Genomic DNA, 26,367 nt, shown 5'->3' with positions numbered 1-26,367 from the left:
AAGGATTAAGTGTGAGCTGCTGATGTTTTGAATCCCAGACCTCACTAGTTAAAAATCAACTCCAAATGAACCCGGAAGTTTACTTCATTTGCACCTAATCATTTAAGGAGGACTGCATATAAAGCCTCCTTATAGCTCTAATGAATGAAACGTTTTCTATTTAACAATTGGCCATCAAACCTAGGCAGTGCCTCCACACTATTTCCATGGGTCGATGATGTGAGGATTTTATTAGAGATCCGTCTATTTGCATTTGTTTTACATTTCCGTAAAGGCTGGATATGGGTTACGGGGGAGAATAGCTTTAGCAGGTGGTTTGATACCTCCCTTCCTTAATAAGGTCGTTGACGTCAGAGCAATGGGGCGGTGTGTGTTTGAGAGAGAGAGAAAGGGAGAGAGAGCGTATGGGAGGAGATGTGTGTTCACATTGCGCATGTGCAGACAGTGATCTGTGCTGCGGTGGAATAGGGGCTGGAGACACACAACTAGAGAGATGGCGCGGCACCCGACCGGAGCGCAAGGACAGCTGGTTGGCGGTGGGGGGGCTTGAAAATATAAAGAGAATCAGAAAATGATTTTTTTTAAACAACAAAAATATCAAGAAAAAAAGGATACGAAAAAGGAGTTTCCATTCTGCAAAACAGCGTCAGAGGCATAGGAGAATACATGCGAATATAAGGAGAGAAATAACTAAAAGCAGGCTGGCAGGCAAGGAAAGAAGAAAAAAGCAACAAAAGAAAATTGAACTTTACTGGACGTGAGGACTTCTGGACATCAGGTAGATCATTATAGATGGTTTGTCCACAGCGCTGCCCGGATCATGAACGCACATCTGTCGATGGAAAATATTGGCGACATGCACGGAGTGAGCCATGAGTCCGTGGTCGGTCACGGAGACCTGCTGAGTGGCCACAGTCCGCATGCCCGTTCCCGGGGTCTCAGCCACCGCGCTATGGGCATGGCAACCCTCCTGGACAGCGGGGACTATCACCCCGGACACCACGGACACCTGCACCCAGCCATCAGCATGTGTGAAGTCCCCCCCGGCATGAGTGCATGCAGCACTTACACCACCCTTACACCCCTGCAGCCCTTACCCCCCATCTCCACCGTGTCCGACAAGTTTCCTTCCCATCATCACCACCACCACCACCATCCCAATCCCCATCATCCTCACCATCATCCGCACCAGAGGATCCCCGGAAATGTCAGCGGCAGCTTTACTTTGATGCGAGAGGACCGGAGTCTGGCGCCTCTGAACAGTCTGTACCCCGCATATCATCACAAAGATCCCTGCATGGGCCAGAGCCTCTCCCCGCTGTCTGGTTCCGGTCTGGCCAGCATACACACGTCCCAGGCCGGGATCCCTCCCTACGCTCATCCCGGTGCCGCCATGCCTGGTGAGAAGATGCTCACCCCCAGCGGGTTTGAGGCTCACCACCCCTCCATGCTCGGCAGACACACGGAGCAGCACATGAGCTCATCGGCGGGCATGGTACAAATCAACGGCCTCCACCACCACCCACACGCCCACCTAGGCGCGCAGGGGCACGGCCAGGGGCTGGGGAACAGCCGGGAGCAGGCCTCCGGGCCCGGGCAGCAAGGGGGTGGCGGTGGAGGGGGTGGTGTTTCTGGGGGCCAGATGGAGGAGGTGAATACCAAAGAGGTGGCGCAGAGGATCACCACAGAGCTGAAGCGCTACAGCATCCCTCAGGCCATCTTTGCCCAGCGGGTCCTGTGCAGGTCCCAGGGGACCCTGTCCGACCTGCTGAGAAACCCCAAACCCTGGTCCAAGCTCAAGTCCGGGAGGGAGACCTTCCGCCGCATGTGGAAGTGGTTGCAGGAGCCTGAGTTCCAACGCATGAGTGCGCTCAGGCTCGCAGGTGAGCGAAGCCTCGGTAAAGCCCCCTTTTTGTTTTCATCTTCTCAATGTGTTGCTGAGAGAAACAGGCGCGTCTGTTGTGTCAGCACAGAGGATCATTAGCACTGAATGCTACATTATATTGATCAATGGGTCAAGTGGGCTATTGGGTTAGCTCTTATTTTTTATTATAATACAGAGAAAAAACTATACATCTAACAGCAATCTAAGTGTTAAATCACATCAGGGTAGCATTCAGGGCAAATGATCCCTCTTGGCTGGTTGTACTTTATTCTTATAGCCTAACATGGTTCCAGAAATTATTATTTGATGATAAAATATTCCGGATGTGAAATGGTATTAAGTGCAGCAGGCCATGTCTCGGGGTTTGGGAGTGTGGTTTCTTTAGATAAGGACCCCACATTTAAGCTGTATGCCTTGGAGGGGAAGTATGTTTGATGGTGAAATCCAACATGATGCAGAGTGTAAACAATATGTGAAGTTTACCACGCTAATTTTCGTGCACCAACATGAGTGGACTGTTATCAATACGCATTCCTTTTCTGTCTCTACACTGATTTGGGGGTTGTGTGAAACAAGTGCTCATGTTATTTTACCTCAAAATATCGACCACTGGACCGTGCGTAAACTGATCCTTCGCCCAGAAATCGTTAGGAATGTGTTTATTTTGGTGTTGATGCAACCGATCAGCCTTTTTGGTGTTGCCCTTGGTGTAAAAAGAAACAGCATGAAAAAGTTATTGACATTTTGTGATAAACTATATTTAAATGTCAAGTACTGGTGAAGAAATGCATGATTTAGTCAGTAAATATATAGCTTTGTCTTCAACATTATTAAACACAATTCTATACAAACTAATACAGTGGAGTGGGAAAGACAGCATGTGTTTATGTTTTGGTCGTAAACTAACCCTGACTTGAGGTTTCTCTAATGAACTGATAGACCTCTGGATTAATTTGTCCCTGAGGTACGCACGAGTCAATTAGGGCGCGCATTGAGGCCCAAATCACATGTGCGCGTTCACAGACACCCAATGGATTTTTTAACGTTTATAGGCCTAATCAATGACCTAGAAATGGGCTTTTTGGCTTCTTGAAAAGTGAGGCTGCAGCCACATGGAAAGTGCGTGATTTTTGCTTACGTGTGTGTGCGTACGTGCATGTCAGTGCGTGTGCATGTGAGTGTAATCGCAATTGATTACTTTTCAGTTTTCCCATCTGCTGCTGCTGCTAGCGTATTTGTGCATGTGCGCACGCGTGGTGTGTGTGTGTGTGTGTGTGTGTGTGTGTGTGTGTGTGTGTGTGTGTGTGTGTGTGTGTGTGTGTGTGTGTGTGTTATCACTGACTCTTGCTAAGGATTTATGAAAATAATTAATGGAGCCTTTGAAAGCTGGTTTAGTTTTCAATCATCAGCCTATATTAATATTAATTTTTGGTGATTCTTTTTTAAATGAAAGAGAAATTAATCATTCATACCTCGAACACAAATGATCATAGTATGTTCCCATTAATCTCTAACTTTTCAAAAGAAAACTATTTTTTTTTACAAGAACAAATATGTTTTGTTTTCCTTTTCTTGAACCAGAACCTACAATACAGAAATGTGTGTTTTTTAGTGGAGAAACACCACAAGGAAAATATATATGACATACAAAAAAAGGATAGGAGAGGGAATTATTTTACAGTTAAAAACTAAATTAATTTGGAGGGAATGGGCTGAGCGCCATTTTATTGATCATTTCGTTCCTTGGTGAACTAGATATGTGATCGTGTGCTTAGGTGTGATATACTTATTGATCTAGGATTCTGAAATTATCTATCTCGGGCCTTTTCTCCCTTTCCCACGTATTCAATTACCCATCTGAATTTGCTTGAATTGGATAGAATAAAAATAGAGAACACAGATAGAAACGATGGGTAGAATTAAATACAGAAAATAGATTGAAACTTTTTTGAAGTAGGCATATTTGATAGGGAACAATTCATATTTAATAATGAATACATTCAGAACTGATATATCTATTTAAACTCCGTAAATCAGCTGTAATCGCATTGACAACTTTAAAAAATAAATAGTTTTCCGGTGTTTTAGGAAATTGAGGGTATTAGCACAGTAAAGAAGAGACATTCTCTCAAACAGAGCGTTGAATATTTGCAGGATTTGCAGCACAGATGTCTGTTTGTTGTTCTCTGTGAGATTATGAAATGCAGGACTAACCGTGTCTGTAGGCCCAGTGTGTGCAGTCTGAGTGTGTGGAGTTATCTGTGTTTGTAATGATTAGCCGGGTGCAGCAGCAGTGTGTGTGTGTCTATATGTGTGTGGGTGTGTGATTAGCGTGATAACGAGGCCGCTGTTGTGCCCCCTGTCCTGGGAAAGCTGGCTCTCTGGCCGGGCCTCAGCTCCGGTCGGGCCGCTGTGTGGAGGCTGCTGCTGTCGGAGTGGCCTTCACTGCTGCTGATTTATAGCAGCACCGGCTCTCTGTTAATATTTACCAGCACTGGAGACACCGGGCTGCTTAAACTCACAATAATACTCCAGTTTATGGTCATGCAGGCTAGGTCGCTGCACTGTACTTTACTACACACCGTGTAGTGTGTGCAGAAGTGAGGTTACAAGGTGGGATCGGCAAAATCAGCTTCAACTCAACTCATTTATATAAATAATCATTATTTCAATATATTTTCTCTCCCTAATGAATTACCGTTTCCTTACTGCACGTGGATTTTAAAAGGCAATGGCATTTATGCAAAACTAATATCCAAAAATATAGGACTAAATGAACCCCTTTCTATATGTAATATATGTAATATACAATAGCTAAGAGGCATTTGTTTCCCAATGTGTTGTTCTGCTGCACTTATGCATTTAAGTATCATACTGCCTTTGTTAATTATAGGGTTTAGGGATTTTCTATAATACATTGATTTGCTACATTTAATACATTTACTCGGTACACTTTGCAAAATTAATCGCCACTGGTTTGGGAGTTGTTTTGGGGTTGGTAAATGCCGTTTCCCCCGTGAGTCCATGTTGGGCCTCGCTCCAGCAGCCCACTTCTGCCCCCTCCTGGCCTCAGATGAACCTCAATTTTGGATGGTTGTCCTCGGGCTTAATAAGAAAAAAATGAAACAGCAATGAGATCAGTTGTAGTGATGTTTGATTTGCTGTCACACAGAATCCCAAATTCTTATTTCCAACATTAGATGATCTGGTGTGTATTGTTCTAAAACTCAAGTATATTGCGGTGCACCTTTTGTTTTCAGCACCGCGGACAGCGCTCATTGTTTCCCGGCAGACAGGCTTTCTGTCTGTCAGCCCTCCTCCCCAACATGGGCTCCCTGAACAAATGCAATAGAGTTTAATTCCTCTGTTATTCCCCATGCACCCCAGCGGTGTGCACACTGAAAGAGTTTTAGTGTTTCGAACAAAGGTGCAAAAGCGATTCCAACCTGCAGGCTGTTGCATGTGTCTGTACAAAGTTACAACCAACAGATAACATCTAAAAGGGTTGCCTTGGGAATAGTGTTAAAACAATTGTAGTCATGTAAGGATCAGAGATAAATAAACACTTTGACACGCTCCCATTACAACAACATCACTAAATGTTCAGTTAATCCAGTGGGTATACTCTTTTGTTCTTGGTTTGATCATATACACGCTGCAGCAGCTATATACAGAGAGAGAGATACAGAGTGTGTATCATTTAGATCAGCAGTTAGATCTTTCAGTTAGCAGGGTATATGCAGGAATCCTGAAGACAAATGTAATACCTTTTAAGACCTTTTTTAAGACCCTTTCCATACATTTTAAGACCTCATCGCCACTTCCAGTTCTAACCGGTTACATTGGCGACACACTTTACCTCACATTGACTATATAGTATTGATTGTCCTTCCTCCTTATCTTCCAACCATTTTGACGCAGACTTGCATTTCCCCATAACGATGTTGTTTAACAACCGGCGTAAACGGACCTTCGCGCTATCAAGCAGTGAGCGTGCGATGTCCTGTTCAGATGACGTCAAATCCAACGGGATGCCATAAATAAACTACACAGAATCACACTACACACCTACGCAATGATTACATTCAGGCAGACTGTTGAATACAACCTCTTTGGACAATTTATATACTTATTGGAAACAAGCTACTTGGAAAATGCCGTTTAATACTTTTTAATAGCCTTAATTTTCGCTAAATTGATTGATCAACTTTTAATACTTTTTAAGACCCCGCGGACACCCTGGTTAGGTTGAAGAGATTCTCCAGACATTACATAGTTGAAAATGCTTTTTTCCAAATTGTTAATGGATGTTTTTATACCAGCAATGCTGGTATACGTACTTTCACTGGTGATATTGGATGATTGTGGAATTATCATGTTGGCTCTTAGGATACAATTACTCGATACAATTATTATATGTCAAGACTATCTTGATATAAGTATCTATGAAAATCTTAACCAGTTTTGGTCCTGCATTTGTGCACCAAATAATCTATATTTGAGTTAGTTTGGCTCAAAATGGAATGGAAAATATCTGATTTTGGTATTGGCTTTAAATAATCATCCCAGTGTGTCCTGAATGAAATCATACTTCTATCTGGAGCTAGTATTGAGGTGAACCAATGAGATAATACATAGGTCAGTCAGTCAATATATTTATTTAACCCTTTTTTTAAATCCAAGGTCAAGATGTGATTGAGGGAAGATTTTCATGCCGGTCAAGATTGTTGTATTTATACAAGTATATAAGATAAGATAAGATAAAATAAGACTTTATTCATCACGAAGGAAATTGTTGTGCCAGAGTTACACAAATACAATAAACACAGCAGCACAATAATAATAAAACTGTACACTAACAGTGCAGTAAAAAGAGCAATTCAATAACTACAGGAAACATAGATGGTCACATAATGAATGTACATATTAACAGTATCTGGTATTTAGTAGTGTACATATTCTGCCCTTTCTCACAAACCTATTCTCTCTTTCTGTCTGTCTTCTGAATCCACAGCATGTAAGCGTAAGGAACAGGACCACGGCAGAAGCGAGCGGGGGAGCATGTCCAAGAAGCCCCGGCTGGTGTTCACAGATGTGCAGCGGCGGACGCTCCATGCCATCTTCAAAGAGAACAAGCGTCCATCCAAAGAGCTGCAGATCACCATCGCCCAGCAGCTGGGCCTGGAGCTGACCACAGTCAGCAACTTCTTCATGAACGCACGCCGCCGGAGCCTCGATAAGTGGGTGGACGACGGCTCCGGTCACCCTGGCCCCAACTCCTGCACCAAAGCCTGAAGACGGACTGAAATGACCAACTCATGGACTGACTCAACCTCGGTGGAAAAGCTTTAAAACTTATGAGAAACAAAGAGAAACTTAAAAAGACCTTGAAGCAACGTTTTGCCCTTAAACCTGTACTATATTGATATTTATAGTATCCAAAGATGAAAAAACAAACCAAAGACTTCTTGTTTGACCTGCTTTGAAATGTTTGTTTCAGCAACACATTTACGTGTAACATACTGCAAAAAGACTATAGTTTTACCCCCCTTCATACACACTCACTGTCACTGGTCTCTAGCTTTACCCCCCAACACCTCCCCACTCAGTATCAATCTATCATTCACCATCCTTATCTTTAATCTGATTGGTTGGTTTTAATGATGGGTCCCTAAATGGAGGTTTAATCACCCTATTGGCAGTCTGATCTGCAGCTGTCCACACCCTTGAAGAACAGCCAGAATGTGGAGCTCCGGTGGGATTGGCCAATCAACTTTAAAGACACAAAATCCTACAGGAGCGACCGGATTGTTGTGCAACCTTGTTTGGATCGGTGGCGGTGGACTGTCTGTCTATCTGTCTGTCTGTCCAGCTGTCTGTCTTTCTATCAAGCATTCCAGACAGACGGGGAAATGCCCATGTGTAGACTGCTAACCCAAAACCAAAAAATCTTGAAAAATACCAAAAAAAAACCTAACCTCAACACCCATGGTAGTGCTTTCTTCCAACATGCTGAAGCGTTGAATAATTTAAACAAGAGAAACCAAAGCCTTCTACAACCTGAAGCCTCTCATGCATCTTAGAAATCAAACCACTTCAGATTCTGCTATGAAGTAATCGAACCAAAGAGTCTATTTTGTATCTTACCTCTTGAGACTGTTAGTCGCCACAACGAAGATAATGTCACCGCTTATGGTCCATACCACATTTGGCACCATAAGTTCCCCGCGAATAGAAATATTATATGACACAACTCTGAGAATTGACTATTGATATTTGCCTTATGGATGCCTTTTCTAATCAAACCAAATATTACAGTGATATCTTCACAAACTCTGAATGTTACTTTAAATGTGAAGATTAATCATGACAGATACATCCTTTCCTCTGAGTCTGTCCCACAGATTTAGCTAAACTTTATTTTGAAATACCAGCAGCCAAAGAACAAAGACTAATCCATTCAGTAGTGTGTTATCGCTGCAAAGGTGAAACCAAAGATGTTGCCTCTCATGTTGAGTATATGTGACACAGTGAGGGAGACAGACGGCCTCTGATGGGTTTTTTGTGTCACCACTCTAATAATAAGCATCGGCGTCCCTGTGCATTTGATTTTATCTCCTCATCAAAGATGTTCGGTGGAGGGGATGATATCAATGATCAAATCACTTTCAGGCGCTTACACATCAATGTCACCTCGTCACCTGAATACGAAAGCAACCCACTCTGCCTGTTGCAAACCCCCCCCCCCCATCCTGCCTCCGTAAGCTATGCATTCCAGCACTAGGAGGAAAGCACTACACAGAGCTGGCCCAGGGCAGCGTATCATTAAATATATCGAGCTGCCCCCCCCCCCCCCGCCGCCATCCTCCTTATGGCCAGGGTTAGCAGCTCTACATCCATCAGAACAAGCGCTGACGGAGAGGAGAGAGGGAGCTGCTTCTTCACCTCCGAAAGAGATAACCAAAAAGACGACAAGAAACAAAAAATGTGTCAAGACCTGCTGATGTTTTATAGTGTGTACCAAAGATGCTACCTCACTCAAGTTCCATACGTGATTTCTATCACTTTGATGATACCAAAGATAACCAAAGATTTTTTCTCATTGCACGGCCTCTACGAGTGGTGTTTTAAAGATGTTGTATGTCTCCCCTCCCCCCCCCCCCCCCCCCCGGCTCCTCTATCTCTCTTCCTTTCTTCTCCCCCTCCCACCTGCTCTCCACCCATGCACCCCTGCTATGCGTGCTCTTGCTTCATCTGTGCTCTGATTACAGCTCCATAGATAGTCATGCTGATGCAGCTATAGGCGGATATGCTGATCTAGCCATACACACAGGTGGCCATGCAGGGGCATCTTTGTAGCAGTACCAAAGTATTTATTTCACTACAACATTTAAAAAAAAGCTAAAATGGTGGTTGTATAATCAAATTAAGTTTTAGTTTGGTGCATGATTCACCTTCATACCCCGCTGTGTCTATTTTTGCAGCTTTATTTCTACTCCAGCCTCTTGGTGTGTATCTATAGGTTGATAATATTGATCCACCATATAGGTCAGACTTCTTGACATGATAATAGGCAGACAAGCCGACATAGCCATGGGCAGAAATGTTGACTCAACTATAGGCAGACATGTTCCTGAAAGTAGAAGCAGACGTGTTGCAATCTTTCTAAAACTCCCAGGACGAGTGCCTTGCTTGAACCAAAGTGTTATACCGCTGTTGACCTCTCACCTTTGACTCTGTGAATACCTCAGCCTGTAGAAGGGCCGCTACTGAAGAGACAAGGAAAGGTTTTTTTTTTTTTTTTTTTATCACACCGTGGTGCTTTCGCCAGCGCAACCATGCAATGAAAACATACCAAAGGAATTTCTCTTGTCCACTTCTACAGATTAAACCAAAGGTCTTTGTTTCTCCTCTCTCTCGCCCCTTCATCCCTCCTTCCCCAAACCTTCCTCGCCTCTCTGCTGTGTGTAAGAAGGTTCAGCACTCTGGCCGTGCATGTCTTTACCAATGTCTCTGAATACCTCATAGTAATAATTCCTTTGAGTTCTGCATTGAGACGTCTATCTGTGAGTAAGGCAGAACTCCACTCGTGTGGTAACTGTTGTTGTTACTTCAAAAAGCTGTATGATTATCTATTTTGAAGTTGTTGTTTTTTTGGCAGATGTGCTCTGTTTCAAGTCACGGACGACAAGTTTCAGGGTTGATGTGTGAAACTTAAGGGATGGAGGGAGAAGCGTATTTTTATCAGACATTGGGTTATGCCAATATTATGATGGTAGACTATTGCTTTTACAGGGTAAAACCAACTGCTGTGATATTGTGTTTATATTTTGCCTTTTTCTCTACTTCTGTGTTGTGATTTTAATTTAATTGCATTTTTGTAATGGTTAACCACTGCTTTAATTTATGCATTTGTAGAAACTCTAGATTTGTATATAGTAGGTTTTTGAAGAAAAAAAACAAACAAAAAAGAAAGTTTTATGTTACAGCCTTATTTCCCACGCTTAGATATAAAAGGAGTAGTTTGTATTCTTCTTCAGCTAAATCCTAGCCGGCATTTCAATGTGTGTTTTAAACACTGCCAGAAACCCAGACAGTTGATTTGCCAACGCAGACAAAGTGATACAGGAGCTACTTTGTTGAACAGCTGGCACAAAGCAGTGTGTACGTGTGTGTTTTTTCTATTCTTTTGACTTTTTAAAAGAAAAACGGTTATTTTATGGGTATTAACTGCACATCCAAAGATTTTTAAAACAAACCAAAAATTGGAAAAAAATATGTATAATGTTGAAAAGCACTGGCATTTGTGAGGTAGACTTGTTGAGTTTTGATTTGCCATTCGCACGGGTATAGAATGTAGAAGGCGTAGGGCTATGTAGACAAGCTTACTCTACCATGTGGGGAATCTCCTGTTCAATGTACAATCTGAAGCATTTGAAACGAGGGCTGCAAGTCCCGCTCACTTTGCTGTCTCATGCACAGAGTGAGTTGGAGTGGAGGCTGGGCAGCCGGTCTGCCAGGGGCTGTGCCGCGGAGCTGGGTCTGTTTTTATTGCCGTGGCACTGCCGCCTCGCTCCATCTAGTATCTGTTCTTTTGGTACGTACTCGTGTAATGACTATGAGCAAAGTCTAATAAAACTGCAAAGAACTAACCAAGGAATCAGTGTGTGAGTGTGTGGGGACGATCACCTGCTTGTTTTGTCTTGTCTGTGGATGAGTGTGTGCAACTCACATGTCAAGTGCTGCTGAGGTATGCAAGTGTGTATGTGTGTGTTTATTTGCATGTGTTTCTTTACTGTGTGTTCTTCTATTTTTGAAATCTGTACGTACTGCTGGTGTGTATGCATGTGTGTGTCTGATTGGGGCATACACCAACAGTGAGTTTGACTCCCTCTGGTTGTCAGAGGCCTTACTGTTAGTACTGCTTCCTTCCAGCACACAGTATCAGCATGTGTGCACTCACAGAACGTTTTTCAGCTACGTACAGGTGCTTACAGAACAAGTATAACTGCATGAGGATATGAATGATGCAGTGTGAATCTATTTTCCCCCATTACCACATTTTCTGTTATTTATTTCGTCCATAAGGAGTTCCCATGTGATGGGTGGCTTGGCTACAAGTCTCATAACAATACTGCGGCGCCAAAGACAATCATCTGGATCTCTTAACGCTGGGGAACTAGTTTATCACCCGCAGAGGGGTGTCCTCCAGCTATTCACATACAAAAATGCTTGAAAGGGTTTTGATAAACAAGCATATTTGTTGTCATAGACATAATAGATTACAGTAGTAGTTCATCCTGCACTTGCATTTCCAAATGAAATCTCATTGCTCTCGTCGGCCTTGTGCTCTTGTCAACCTTGTTCTCTTTCTTTTTATCTTCTCAACTCACAAAGCTTCTTCAGTTTTCAGTGCGTGTGGTTTTGTGCGTGTGTGTGTCTGAGTGTGTGTTTGGGTGCGTGAGTGCCTGTGTGTGTGAGTGTGCCAGAGAGGCAATACTGTCAGTGTTACTCTCAGATGTATAACTCCATGTCTCATGACCTGATTTGTCATTGCTGTTTCCCAGGCTTTGCTACTGCTTTCTCAGTGCCGTGCAATATCATCTGTTGTGATTGCTAAGCAAATTTAAAAAAAAGAAAGAAAATTGAGAAGCAAGTGATGATGTCATCCAGCTTTTTTCAGTGTTCAAAATGTTTCAACATTTCTGTAGTCACAAAAAGTAGAAAATAAAATGTTGGTATTTCCAGCTTCTGGCTCTTGTTATTATTATTCATTTATACTGTTGTGTTTTGATGTGTCTTTTGTTTGCTCAGACAGATTGAATCAATAAAAACATCAAATCAGACAAAGAAGTAGAGAACAAGACCAACCTGCATACGAGTCTGTTTTGAACTCCATGACAAAAACAAAACGCTGAATAACCCATATATTTATATTCTGTGCAAAGTATTTTATTAAGGAGTAAACAAATTATATAAAGTTATCCTAAAGTGAACAAGAGAGCTTAATTATTGACTGAACTCCATGCAAACCTAAAGTTGGAACAACAGATTTCACGTTGTCACAAAACGTTGAGTCAACATTTGAAATGTATAGCAAATACTAATAAACAGAGCTTCAGATAGATCTGGCAATAGTGTATGTCCTGTAAGTTGTCAGCAGTGTTAAGAATCCTCCACCATCAAAGATATATGCACATGCTGTATGTTTCTGTGTGAATCTTAAATCAATTGTAACAGGCCGGGGCAGATAAAGAGGAAAATGGTAGTGAAGCAGTCACGACAGAGGCAGTGTTCAAATCCAAAAAGAGGCTTTATTGCTGTTCAACTAAAAAATACCTTTTACAATAGAAAGGCTAACGTAGCCGGGCCGCTAACCGACTTGCCAGCTTACAACTGTTTCCTCACGCTGGGAGTCTCCTGCTCCCTCCATGTGCCACACACCACTGAGCAACTCTAGGTGCTTTTGTCTCCCTTGAGGGAGTGATTAGCACCAGGTGTGAGGTCTCCCCACCTGCTCCCAATACTGATAATTGGCAGCGGGTGGAGCCACCTATTGGGAATGTAGGTGTCTCCCACTACTCTGCCTCCCAGTCCCTTACACACCCCCCCCTTCAGTTCTGGCCGAGGAGAGGTGACCATGGTCCACAGGGCATCTCTACGGGACAGAGCATCTGCATTCCCATGCTTAGCTCCGGCTCTGTGGATGATAGAGAAGTTAAACTCTTGTAGTGAGACAAACCACCTTCCTACTTTAGCATTTGTGTCTTTTTTATTTGCCATCCAGATCAGTGGGGCATGATCAGTTACCAGAGTGAAGTGTCGTCCCAAGAGGTAATACCGGAGGCGCTCAAGCGCCCATTTTATTGCTAGGCCTTCGTTCTCCACAGTAGCATACCCATGTTCCCTTGTGTTCAGCTTCCGGCTGATGTACATCACGGGGTGTTCCTCACCTTGAACCTCCTGGGATAGTACTGCTCCTATGCCCACCTCTGACGCATCCGTCTGCACAATCATCCCCCGGCTGAAGTCTGGGGTCACCAACACCGGCCGTGCGCAGAGAGCCCTCTTAAGTCCCTCAAAGGCGTGTTCAGCCTCTCCTGTCCACTTGACCATTAGCGGCTGTGAGTCTCTGGTCAGGTCTGTAAGGGGAGAGGCGACTGTGGAGAAGTTTGGGATGAAACGGCAATAGTAGGACGTCAGACCCAAGAAGGTTTTCACCTGTTTCTTTGTTGACGGCCGTGGCCAGTCCTGGATCGCCTGAACCTTCCTTTCTTGTGGTCTAACGTTGCCCCCGCCCAATGGTGAAGCCCAGATATTCGGCTTCCTCCAGTCCAAGCTTGCATTTTCTTGGATTGGCTGTCAAGCCCGCCCTTCGGAGAGATTCCAGCACTGCTGCAAGCCTTGTGAGATGGCTATCCCATGAGTCACTGTGGATCACAACGTCATCCAAATAGGCAGCTGCATACTCACGATGTGGCCTCAGAACCTTGTCCATCAGTCTCTGGAACGTGGCTGGTGCTCCATGAAGCCCGAAGGGAAGCACAGTATATTGGTACAGCCCTGTGGGGGTGGCGAAGGCCTTCTTCTCTCTTGAGGCTGCTTCAAGTGGGACCTGCCAATACCCTTTCGTCAAGTCCAGAGTGCTGATATATCTGGCTTCCCCAAGCCGATCAATCAGCTCATCTATCCTGGGCATAGGATATGCATCAAACTTGGAAATTTCATTCAACTTTCTGAAATCATTACAGAACCTGTTGGTTTTGTCGGGCTTAGGAACCAGAAGGACAGGGCTGGTCCACTCACTGTGAGATTCTTCAATCACCCCCATAGCCAGCATTTTCTGCACTTCTTGCTCAATGGCCGCCCGTCTTGCCTCTGGTACCCGGTAGGGCCGCATCTTTACCTTTTTGCCAGGCTCTGTGTGGATTTGATGTTCCACCATCGTTGTGCGTCCAGGTCGTAGTGAGAACACGTCCAAAGTCTGCTGAACCAGTTCCTTGGTTTGTTGTAACTGAGCTTTGGACAGCCCTGGACCGTATTCCACTTCGGCCACCTCCTGGTCGGGAGAAGAGGGGGACACAATCGGGGAACCACAACACAGCAGTGCCTCTCGGGCGTACCATTTCTTAAACAGGTTAACATGGTATATTTGGGATGGTTTGCGACGGCCAGGTTGGCGTACCTTGTAGTTGACTGGTCCCACCTTCTCTACCACTTCATAGGGACCTTGCCACGATGCCAGGAATCTGTGTTCTGTGGTGGGGACCAGGAGAAGCACTTTATCCCCGGGCAGGAACTCACGCGGTTGGGCACCTCTGTTATACACTTTCCTCTGGGCTTCTTGGGCTTGAGCCATGTGCTCTCTGACCATGGGCCAAACATCTTTCATATGCGTCTGCATCGTCTCTACATGCTCAATCAGGCTCCGATGGGGGCTTGGTTGCTCCTCCCAGGCTTCCTTCGCGATGTCAAGAAGTCCTCTGGGCTGTCGGCCGTACAGCAGCTCGAAGGGGGAGAAACCGGTTGAAGCCTGTGGAACTTCCCTGATTGAAAACAGGACATAGGGCAGAAGCTGGTCCCAGTTACGACCATCCTTGTCAACAACCTTCTTTAACATGGATTTCAATGTCTTGTTAGCTCATCCTTCCCTGGGCAATCCCGGGCCATGTGGCCTATCTCCCCACACTGGTAGCAACGCGGTTGGCCTTCTGGCAGGTAGGACTGTCGGCGCCTTACCTCTTCGGGTTCCCATCGCGGTTCTCGTGCCCGTCTAGTCCGTGATGCTTCCCCACTGGCTTTCCGGCCCCACTCGGTGTCTGGTCGTGTGGATTTAAGCAGGTCCGCTGTGACCACGTGGCTCTCCACTACGTCAACCAACTCATCCAGACTGGCTGGATTCTGCTGGCTTGCCATTTTCTTGGTCTCATAGGGCAGAGACCGAATATATTTGTCCATCATTATCCTCTCTAAAACACTCAACTTTTCGGGGTCGCAGGTCAGCCAGGCTCTGGTTACCCGGCCTAGGTCATACATCTGGGCCCTGGCTGACAATTCTGGCTTGTATTTCCAGTCATGGAACCGCTGGGCTCTAGCTGCTAAGCTGTACCTCGCCAGGATTTCCCTCTTCAAGACGACATAGACCTTTGCTTGGTCCGGAGGGAGGTCGAAGTAAGCTTGCTGTGCCGGGCCCAGGAGGAATGGTCCAACCAGCTCAGCCCAGGAATCCCTTGGCCAGCCCTCTCTTTCAGCAGTGCACTCAAAGGCTGTTAAGTAGGCCTCTATCTCATCACTCTCCGTCATTTTGGGGATGAATCGACCTGGGTTAGGCTGCACGGTTGCTTCCCTCTGGGTAGGAGAGGCTGCTGTTAGGCATTTTTGGACCTCCACATGGAGAAGCGCATTCTGTTTCTGCTGCTCCTGTATCATCTGCCGTTGCAGAGTCTGCTGCTCAGTAGAAATACGCACCAACTCCCTTAGTACATCCTCCATCTTGAAACTGAAATACCCTAACTGCAACACCACCACTAGAGTCCTTAGGCCCGCATTCTCCACCAGTGTAACAGGCCGGGGCAGATAAAGAGGAAAATGGTAGTGAAGCAGTCACGACAGAGGCAGTGTTCAAATCCAAAAAGAGGCTTTATTGCTGTTCAACTAAAAAATACCTTTTACAATAGAAAGGCTAACGTAGCCGGGCCGCTAACCGACTTGCCAGCTTACAACTGTTTCCTCACGCTGGGAGTCTCCTGCTCCCTCCATGTGCCACACACCACTGAGCAACTCTAGGTGCTTTTGTCTCCCTTGAGGGAGTGATTAGCACCAGGTGTGAGGTCTCCCCACCTGCTCCCAATACTGATAATTGGCAGCGGGTGGAGCCACCTATTGGGAATGTAGGTGTCTCCCACTACTCTGCCTCCCAGTCCCTTACACAATGTTATCACATCATAGTTGATATCACCTCTACATATGCTCCGTCGAAATGTTGTGTCATAGTCCGACAACATTTTTGACAAACCATCATTAGGATTTATATAATCCTCAGTAAGCATTAGTTGCATCACCTTTTCTAAATGAAACCCACTTTTTTGTTTCAGTGATTCACTCATCATTGCTTTCCCAATATTTTTTTGCTTTAAGCGATGTTTCGTGTTTTTCTGTTTCTTCACATGGCAGTAAACACATTCAAGATGAATGCAAGCATGTTGCCTCATCACACCCCTCAATCAATTTCCCAAGAGCATTGATTTTGTAGGGCGCTTGCTTTATAAAGCTAATTTTTTCTTTCATTTTGCAACATATCTATTTTATAAAGAGTTTTTCTAAGTTTCAGTTTCAACAACACTAGTCACATCACTGGGTTTACTGGCAGCTCGCAAACAATTCCAACGCCACTTTGCCAGTCGCAGCGTCACGCACTATGGCAAAAAATAAATTCTTACTAGTAAGAATGCAAATTCTTGATATCAAAAATGCAATTCTTACTAGTAATAACGTTTATTTCTGATATCAAAAATTGAATTTGAACTAGTTAGAATGCAAATTCCTGATATCAGAAATACGATTTTAACTAGTGAGATTTGCATCGTTTCTCTCATTCATTTCAATGGGAGTTGGAATTTGAACTAGTTCAAATTCAAATTTCTGATATCAGTAATTCAATTGTTACTAGTTACAATTACATTTGAACTAGTCAAAATACACATTTCTGATATCAAGAATTCAATTTGAACTAGTCGAAATGCCAATTGTTGATATCAGAAATACAATTTGAAATAGTTCAAAATCCTTTTTTGATATCAGGAATTCAATTGTAACTAGTTCAAATTGAATTACTGATATCAGAAATTGGCATTTGAACTAGTTCAAATTCCAACTCCCATTGAAGTGAATGAGAAAAACGATGCAATTCTCACTAGTTAAAATTCCATTTTTGATATCAGAAATAAACATTATTACTAGTAAGAATAGATATTTTGATATCCTCCAGAAATGAATAAAAGCTAAATCGGCTTGCCATACCCCTCCATGATAAAATAGTCCGTCAACAATAGTTTGTCCCGGAAAACTCGTCAATATAAAGTATTATATCCGTCCGCTTCGGATACCACTGCATTAGGTTTATTCTCAGAAATGCAGTGTTGGAAGAAGTACTAAGATCCTTTACTTAAAGAAAAGTACAAATACTATGGTCTTTAAATACTCCGAGTAAAAGTCATGATTTCAAAATTCTACTTTAGTAGAAGTACAACAGTAATAGCATCAACATGTAGGCCTACTTAAAGTACAGAAAGTGAAACTAGGCTACTCATTCTGCACTATGACGCGTTTCAGAATAATACAAAGTATTATAAGCTAAATGTAGCCTACTTCAAGTATTTAAGTGAAAGCATTCGTTATGCAAAAAAGATCTTTACACAGTGTTTTATTATTATGGTTATTATTTTATCCTGTGTTTATACATGTAAGAGCATTTTACGATTGTAGTGGGTCAACGTGGAACAAATGTAGATACTAATGTAGATTAGCAGTACAGCATTATATCATATCAGCAAATGTGTGTTATGATGCGTACGTATTTACACAACTAAACTGGTACAAAACATTGTAGGCCTAGAGTAAAAAGTACAATATTTACCACGGAAATGTAATGGGGTAGTAGAAGTAGAAGTCGGCCTATAATTGACATAGTCACTTTCCACCACTGCAGTTATGTGTCTGTGGTCTGTGCACACAATTGAAATAGCCATTAGAAAGTGTTGCGCTTCCTACCTGAATATCGCCGTGCGGTGATCCATGGCGATGCACCACTGCCGGTGTTTTTAGCTTTAGCACCGTAGCTCCTGCCGGGTCCAGTGGATGACTGCAGCTGGAGACCGGTGGCTTTCCTCGTCCTCCTGTAGCCTGCAGACGGCCCCAACGCATCCGAAATCCTGGCAGCTTCCCGGTCGTTACGCAGCCAGCAAGCAGTAGCTCTCCATGTCAAACCCAAAGTGCCAAACACTCCGAAAGTCAAGTCCCAACTGGTTGGTTTTTGACTGATAAAGGAGCTTTGACATTATACTAAAGCTACTCTGTGGTGTTATAATTCCCGGGAATGAATAAGATAAGAGTTTGTGATGTCGCTTGAATAAAGTACCGGTAGGCTCGTTTCCAGTTGCAGCATATACAACCCATTTATTGTGTATTGGTGTGCATCGTAACATTACATTTCATATCCATCACAATGTAATTCATTGCACGAACAAACAATCACTGTGGTACAAACACTCGCGCCACGGCGATCAAAAAACCACCCAATCACGTGACAAGACACACCCTAAAATACCTGTGCCCTAGGTAATTGGACAGCGACACCCTATGGCACACAACATAAATAACACACAATGTTGTCAGCTTAAACCCAAACATTCATTAAAATGGCTCTTACACAAATGCTTACGCAAAAGTGTAACTGCCTTTGTGAACATAAAATGATATGATTTAATGTCAGCCATCCACCAGAATTGCAAGCTTAATAATGCTGACACTTTAATTATCTGCTCCAAATCAATAAATTACTCTGCATGTATTTGTGAGCTGTGTGTGAGTATTTTGCAGCTCTTTAAATAGGTAACAGAGTACTGGATAAAGCTGTGTGCCACACGATGAATGATGCTCTCTTATTCAAGAATGTGACTTGAATGAAGATTGAAGAGTCCCAGGACAGTGACCAAAGGGAGTCCCACCACTCTGCAACATGACTGACCTCTTTCACTTCAGGTGACATCTTGTTTCTACAACCTCTGTCTTTCACTCCCTGGAGTTGTTGGACTTGCCCTTCTCCTTTGCTCCTCTTTCCCTCTTCTCATTTTGTCATCGTATCTATTTAGGATAGATAATCAATAGATATTTTTAGCAATATAATTAGTGTTTTTCTTTATGTGCTGCATTACTAGTATGCTGCCACCAGGTGGGGCCAGGACATGGATTTTCAAAACAAGAACTACTTTGTTTGCATTTACATACATTGAAACTAAAAGTACCATCCAAAAAGATTATTCAAGCTTATATTCTTTTGAACAGTATAGTCAATATCTACAAACACAGAAAACTATCTCTGCACATTTTAAATCAGAGATAACCTATATATTTTTAAATGTTAGGTTCAATGAACAGTGTGTACTAGAAGTAGAAATGAGGTTACATAAATGCAGATTGTACACCTGCAAATCATAAAACATTTCCACATATATTTTTTAAATCAGCATGGTTGTTGTGTGTAGCTTTCTGGATTCTGCTACAGTGCTTCAGGATGTATCACTTAAGGACATCATCATGAAGTGAATTTTTGTTTTTAGGATGACTTTTAACATCTGTCCAGGGACTACAGACGAAAAATAGCCTGTTGGCTAACTCTGGCGCATTTACAGAAATGTCAATCAATGTGCACTGTCCCTGTCAAATAAATATATAAATAAAAATAATAAATAAAATATTAGCAGTGTTGCAATGCAGGCCTTTGCAGCTCCTTGCAAACCACAACTTTAAATGCCAGCTTTCTTTTCACACACTAAAATAACACACCTCTTTGTTTCTGGCACAGCTGTGATTGGATAGTTGCCGAACAACTACAATTAAATTGAACACAATTACAGTTTGGGCACCAGTGTAAACTAAAAGTGACTGATCTTCACAAAGCTGTTAAACACCATGCAAGCATGCTATTTTTTGTTATCACAGATTCTTACTACCACAAGGTTTGCACAGCATTTCAACCACAGAGGTTTGCTTTCATTGCACAATGTTGCTCTGCTTTTTATATTTAGGAGATAATTAATCATTTGTGCAAATGAGATTTGATTTTTACAAAATGACATTACACATTTTTTCAGTTCCAGCACACACGTATCACTAACTTCTGCAATGATATCTTCCAAAGCATTGACGTCAGTAGAAAATACCTTTATCAGGGCCTTTCCTTTTGACTGTAACATTGACTCCTTTTAATAGATCAATGAGATGATAGTGTGTAAGGGACTTTTTTTTATTTTCTCTGAAATGTATCTTCTAAGGAATTGATTCCCATGTTCGCATTTTGCTTTAATGATAAATAGGTTTAACCATGTAGCTAAATACCTGGCATGTCATGTTAGTCTGCTGTCATTTTGTTGTAGACTGGAAATGTTTAGCCTATTTAGCAACATGGCTTTCACACAGTTTCTTTAACCCATGCTACCACAAACAACCTTGCAATTGTTGCCTAATCAACCTCCAAACAGCTTCCTCGCCCAGCTGCTAAAACCTTGTAATGAAATGTCTTGTTTTTTTTTGCAGGATGACAAACTGGTGAATAAGGCTTTATTTGACTCATCACTGATCACACACGGTATGAACTACAATGGTAAACAACAGGTGTTTTCTCAATTCTGTGTGTAAATCAGTGACAGAAGGGTAACTGTAAACGTTGCTCGTTTACCAGATAAATGCCCTCCATCAACTGGTAGATGTTTGCATTGTTGTTGTGGACCTCATGACCCTACATTATCTGGGTCACTTTACTCTGGTATCTGAAACACAGGATAGCAAATTCAATCAACTCTCATCAAAGAGTCTGAAAGGTCCTGATTACAAAAATTAAATAATGTTTGGTTTAGGATCGTTTTTTGAAAATGTTTTAATAATACTAGAAATGTCTCGGATAAAGACCACCCCAAATCTATCTGTGTGTGTAGCAAACACCAATAACACACGGAGTACAACTGCAGCTGCCAAATTTGGCAGATGTATGGAGCAGATTCTAGTGTCCTCATGTTGGCCTTGTGCCTTTGTTTCAAGAGGTTAAGCAGAGAAAAGATTACAGCAGAGCTCCCCCTCTCCCCTGTCCGTGCCACAATGACAATGGACCACATTCTGCATTTAACAGAAAGTTTAACAGAGAGTATGAGCATAAGAATATTTGTTTTAATATATATATATGTTTGGAGAGTTTTTGGGCACTCCTCATTACACCAACTAGCCTGTGTTGGATGCTAGTTTGTGAATATTTATGGTTTCATTCTTGTTTGATGTTGAACTGTGTATCTAGCATTGCTTTGGTCATAACATCAACTTTGGCCTAAATAAAGATTTTAAAATATGATATGAACAGGGTGTCCTCAGTATTTTATAGTCTCATGTATACATTTCTGGTTGGCCCAATATGAACCTGTCATAGTTTGATTTTGTAGGCTACGTGTTGTAGGTTACAACCCAGCTTCTACTGTTAAATATCACTAATATTAAAAACACATTATATAAAGCTCTCTTTTGTTTAACAACATAACAAAGGACTAATAAAGGACAGTTTATTCCTGTCAGTTTACAAAAGCAAACTATTTATTGGTGTAAAAAAAAACTAAAGTTAATGACTTATTAATTTGATAACAGTGGTAGCATGCAACAAAGTGTTTTCTGTACCCGGCTTAAATACAAGTTTGCGCTACCTGAGGTTTACTTAAGCATTATTTATTTTTACTGCACTACATTTGTTCTGACAGCATTAGTTACTTTTAACCTTTTCATTCTTTGTAATGTTGACCTTATCAGTGCAAAATATAAAACATACAAAGAAGTTTTATATTAAGACACATGGCAAAATATAAAGTTATTATTTAACTCAACCTTTAACAGCTGCATCATTCAAATGTATAACATAGAAGCACTGATAATAGTCTAATATAATAGGTTAACTTATATTCTGAAATGTGCCTTTCTGCATAATGAGCACTTTTACTTTTGGTAGGCCTTCTTTGCATTTTACGCTGAATGCAGGACTTTTACTTAAGTGAAATAACTGGACAGTTCTTGTTGCCAGTAACTTTTCCTGGCATTTAAAGTCCCTCAGTCAGAGAAGACTTTATCCTACACCCCCAGCATTACTTGAACACACGATCTGTGGCTCCGTACTCACTCACGAGCCAGTACAAAATGTTCACGACGGGAAAAAACGAACCCTCACGTGCGCACGTGAACGCGCACCGAAATCCACTGACCAATCAGCTGACGAGCCCCTCTCCTGTTTCTTCCGTGTGTCAGAAATAGTACTACAAGTGTAAAGAAATACACTTATACTGGAGTTTAATTTATTGAACATGTTGTCATAAGATACAAGTTTTGGTACCACTTTTGGTAACTTTGCCGTTGCTATGGCTGCGAGTTCATGCGAGGCTGTGTCCGCGAGGGAAGTGACGACTGGGGCTGTTGTTGGGACACGTGACTGAGCTGCACTGATCTGTTTTGACAAGCAGTGGGGAGGGAAGCGAGGAGAAAGGGAGGCAGACTGTAAGCATCACGACTATAGGAGGACTCTCTGTTCCTTTCATCTGCATATCGTCTGAGTATTATCGACAATAGAGTTCTAGGTTTAGGAGGCCTGTCAGCGTTTAAATAAGGTTTAGTTGTGGTTACACGCCAGTGGGAAACGTTGCCGTTTGTTTCGAAGCGTTGGAGACTCTGTTGTTGTTGCTTTGAAAAGTTTTAATGAAGATCGCAAAAGGAAGTCAACACAGGTGGCTTTACTAGCGTTAAATAGATGGCGACTTTTCGAAGACTGTGGATAGATATAAAGTGGATATTTAACATATTTGCGTGAAGGACGATGCGCTGATTATCGTATCAAAGAAAACAAAAAAACCGAGAGTCCGTCATCGGTGTTTGCAGCTGAGCTACCTGCGTTATTATTGGGGGTTGGGATGTTTTGGGAGGTCGTCGTCACCATTAGAGGCTTAACCAAAACGTTAAGTTAGTACGCTGCTGAGTGAGCACCCTCCATCCCTGTTTTGGTGTCGTTGAGATGGGACACAGAAATGCACCGCGACGGAACTATGGTTCAGGTGGAGGAATTTGAGACGAGCTGTAAGAGTAGCCAGCTCGCTAGTTAAATCACTAGTCGTCAGATTGGTTACTCGCTAGCAAGCAGATTGACAACCCCATACCCTCTAACGCTAACAGGCTATCAGCTGTCTTTGTGTGGGCAACACAGTGCGACTCGATGGAAGCGTATAGTAGCATGCTAACAAAGCAATGCTTTGTTGTTGGATAGGGGGCAGCTGGCACCAACACACGGGCATCAAAGCAAGAATATTGCTTAGCTAAGACTCGAGGGGTTTGGGGGGGGGGGGGGGGTCCAGACACACCGTTGTGTGTGTGAACATAAACGAAGAGAAGACAACTGCAAGAGACCCTGAAGGCAACCTGATGACACTGGACAACATGAAGTCGGAGAGAGGTAAGCAACACACACACATGTAGGGACTAGGAGGACTTGATGGTCAGTGTGTGGGCAAACTGTGAATTCCCAGCTTTAGTGTCCTGACAGTACCCGTCCCCCTGAGAGGAGAATCAGGCCAGGGAATTATGTAACAGCTGGTCATCCTGGGCACTGGTTATGTGACAAAACCTGACCTTAGTCAACGAGGACATGTCCATATAACACATAATACACTGTGCTAGTTTTTGACACGAATGTCAGCTGTTTATTTTCCCAATTTCATCTGCACCAATATATAACCTGCACAATCCACCCATGCCAAATGCTGGTCCCCTTTCCAGTAGTTCTTGTTTTGACAGCACAAGGCTGCTGCAAAATGTTCTTGACATCCACCCTGTTATGGAAATCTGGCTCCTGCCGTATGCTCTGCAACCTGTTTACATGTCACTGTATCTGCAGCAAGAGGTAAAACAGGGACAGACGGGGACACCCTTGTTTGTTTCGATGTGATTATGCTAATGTTATTATGACATTAATTTGTAAAGCGTATTACCTACCTTAATTTGTGCCCAGGCATAATAGGTGTACCTTGTTGTATAAGTCATTCACTTTATTATCGATTGGTTATCTGTGATCCAGGGTAACTGCTGACTTGATGTCAACAACACAAGAGCGCCATACTTGGAAGCATTGAAGGGACACTGTTCTCAGATTAGCTGCAGTCAATCATGGATGGTCTCTGTTGTTGGATAGGTTATGAAACTGCTGAGTGTTATCTTCCTCAGAGCACAATATGCTTGTAATGGGACTCCACTACACACAGTAAACATGTGCCCTAAATGGCCCCGCACTTTTAACCCTAACCTTGCTTTGACTGTAGGCCTGTGGGCCCTTATATAGAAGCACTGACCCAGACATCTGTGTGATGTGACCCGAGTAAAGGCCACACTGACTGACTGACACTGTACAGTGCAATTATAGCCTAATAATATCCCACAGCATGCTGCGTCAGCTGTGAGCATCAACACTCATGTTGTGTGTCGTAGTACTGGTTGGGGTAATGACTCAAATTGGGTGATATTGGGACGAATTACAACCGAATAATCAGCCAAAAAGACTGAGATCTGTTGCTCTAAGGCACATTTCTACAGCAAGTCTGTTTTTCACCCCTCATGGATTTTCAGCATGTCAAGTTGGCTCACTCACTTTCGTGTTCTAATTATGAAAGCTGGTGCCTTCTCTCCGTTTGACTGGCAGGCACGACAGGGCTATTGTTATTTGGCACATACTGTACTGTTCCATTGGTGCAGATACCATTGGCTTATAGCGCACAATCCTTCCTCCTTTTGCCTATCTCCCCTCCCTGCAATCAGAGAAAGGGACTGCAGTGTTGAGAGAGGCTGTTTACTTAGTAGCCTTGGTAGCCTTTGCCACAGAAAAGTCGAGCACATAGCCAGCAGTTTCCCTGCTCTGATACTGGATTGAGGGTTCCTACTAGAGTCTAGCTATATTTGTCTGAAAGGGAGAGCTGAACAAGTCCAGACATGAACATTAAAGACCTGCAGCAAGCATCCCAGGCTGTGACCCCCTGATCAGGTGGGTGTGGACAGTCAAGGCTTTGTTTGTTGGGGAACTGGTAATGCTCAAATCATACATATGGAATTTTGATTTGACCAGTTCAAATCATTTCTGGAGAATCAGGTCTGGACATTATGTGCACTTTCCCTTTCACACCTGTAGCACACAACAAGAGATTCACTGTGCTTTATCACTTGATATACCATGTCAAGTGAGATTGGTGGGAAGAGCTTACAGGAGGTTCTGTAAGACACAATGTAAAAACACAGCGGTCATAGGTGGTTTGAATTTGATCGTAAGCAATCTAGCCTGTTGCCATTCCTCAAATGTGTCTAAAAATGTTGGCCTTGGCGTTTACTTACAGAAGTCTGTACATTTTGCCGTCTTTCCAGTTAGGCTTTTTCAATGTTTCATTAGTTGGAAACCCTTTATGACAATTGGTATCCAAAGGAGAAGTGGTATCGGATTACGTTTTCCAAGACCTCCACTCCTGATGGCAACAAATACAGTTGCAGCATCTCTTTGTGAGCAATGCCTTTTGTTAAAAACGGAGAATAGGAGCACTTGTGTTCTGCTCACGGGCCTAAACGGAGTCATCTCACCTCCTTGTTTTTTTGTGAGTCGAACTGTGAGTCAGGATAGTGTGTGTGTGTGCGGGTATGACTAGAGAGTGAGTGTAGCAGAGAGTTCCCAAACAGACTGCTATTGGACCTAATAAGAGCTGCACCGTTGAACCATGTGGCGCAACTGACCTTTTACAGGTCCCGTAATGAGCAGCTACGGAAAACTCGGGACCTGTTTACCAGTCGGGGAAAACATGGCTCGTCATATCGGGTTTCAAACTGTTTTCAGCTGAAGTGGGGTAAAGATTTGTTCTTTAAGACATCGTTTTGTTTGTTTGTGTATCACATGCAAATAACTGAAGGAACATTTCATATAAAAAACACTTTGATGTCATAGGGTGAAATGTATGAGCAAAGAATGGTGACTGAGTGCCTCCTCAACCACATCCCCGCTTCTCTTTTAGAAGCACATTATACAATATACAGAGGGATGAACTCAGAGCTAGTAATGTTGGAGAAACGCAGTCGGCTGGCAGGCCTCGGCGCTGTGATCCTGCTCTTTGTAAAGCATTTGTGTGTGTTTGTATGGTGGTGTTTCCTGTTTGGAGTCATTA

The 26,367-nt window shown here is 43.0% G+C and overlaps 2 protein-coding genes and 1 long non-coding RNA gene across 4 annotated transcripts in view; 2 read left to right on the top strand and 1 right to left on the bottom strand.

Moving 5' to 3' along the window:
* The first annotated feature begins 457 nt into the window (after window positions 1-457).
* On the top strand, window positions 458-12,134 carry onecut1 (one cut homeobox 1). 2 transcript variants are annotated; one of them, XM_034235545.1, is made up of 2 exons: window positions 458-1,883; window positions 6,900-12,134. In XM_034235545.1, exons 1-2 carry the CDS (start codon window positions 821-823, stop codon window positions 7,178-7,180), a joined length of 1,344 nt encoding a protein of 447 aa, XP_034091436.1. In that variant the 5' UTR covers window positions 458-820; the 3' UTR covers window positions 7,181-12,134. The 2 variants fall into 2 exon arrangements, with proteins under 2 accessions (XP_034091436.1, XP_034091435.1); XM_034235544.1 differs by having other exon boundaries at window positions 458-1,898.
* On the bottom strand, window positions 3,848-18,240 carry LOC117558977. The gene is made up of 3 exons (XR_004570900.1): window positions 18,155-18,240; window positions 5,133-5,220; window positions 3,848-4,990 (listed from the first exon to the last, which is right to left on the bottom strand). It is a non-coding gene; the product is annotated as an uncharacterized LOC117558977 (long non-coding RNA).
* A 4,372-nt stretch (window positions 18,241-22,612) lies between these two features.
* Window positions 22,613-26,367, top strand: part of fam214a (family with sequence similarity 214 member A) — a 41,195-nt gene continuing 37,440 nt past the window's right edge. Inside the window, 1 exon segment of the mRNA XM_034235542.1 lies at window positions 22,613-23,630. Within this exon segment, the coding sequence (XP_034091433.1) occupies window positions 23,600-23,630 (31 nt within the window). The 5' untranslated portion in view covers window positions 22,613-23,599.

This window comes from Gymnodraco acuticeps, unplaced genomic scaffold (genome assembly GCF_902827175.1).
Source record: "Gymnodraco acuticeps unplaced genomic scaffold, fGymAcu1.1, whole genome shotgun sequence".
NCBI classification, from domain to species: domain Eukaryota; kingdom Metazoa; phylum Chordata; class Actinopteri; order Perciformes; family Bathydraconidae; genus Gymnodraco; species Gymnodraco acuticeps.
This window is presented reverse-complemented; position numbering and strand designations above follow the sequence as displayed.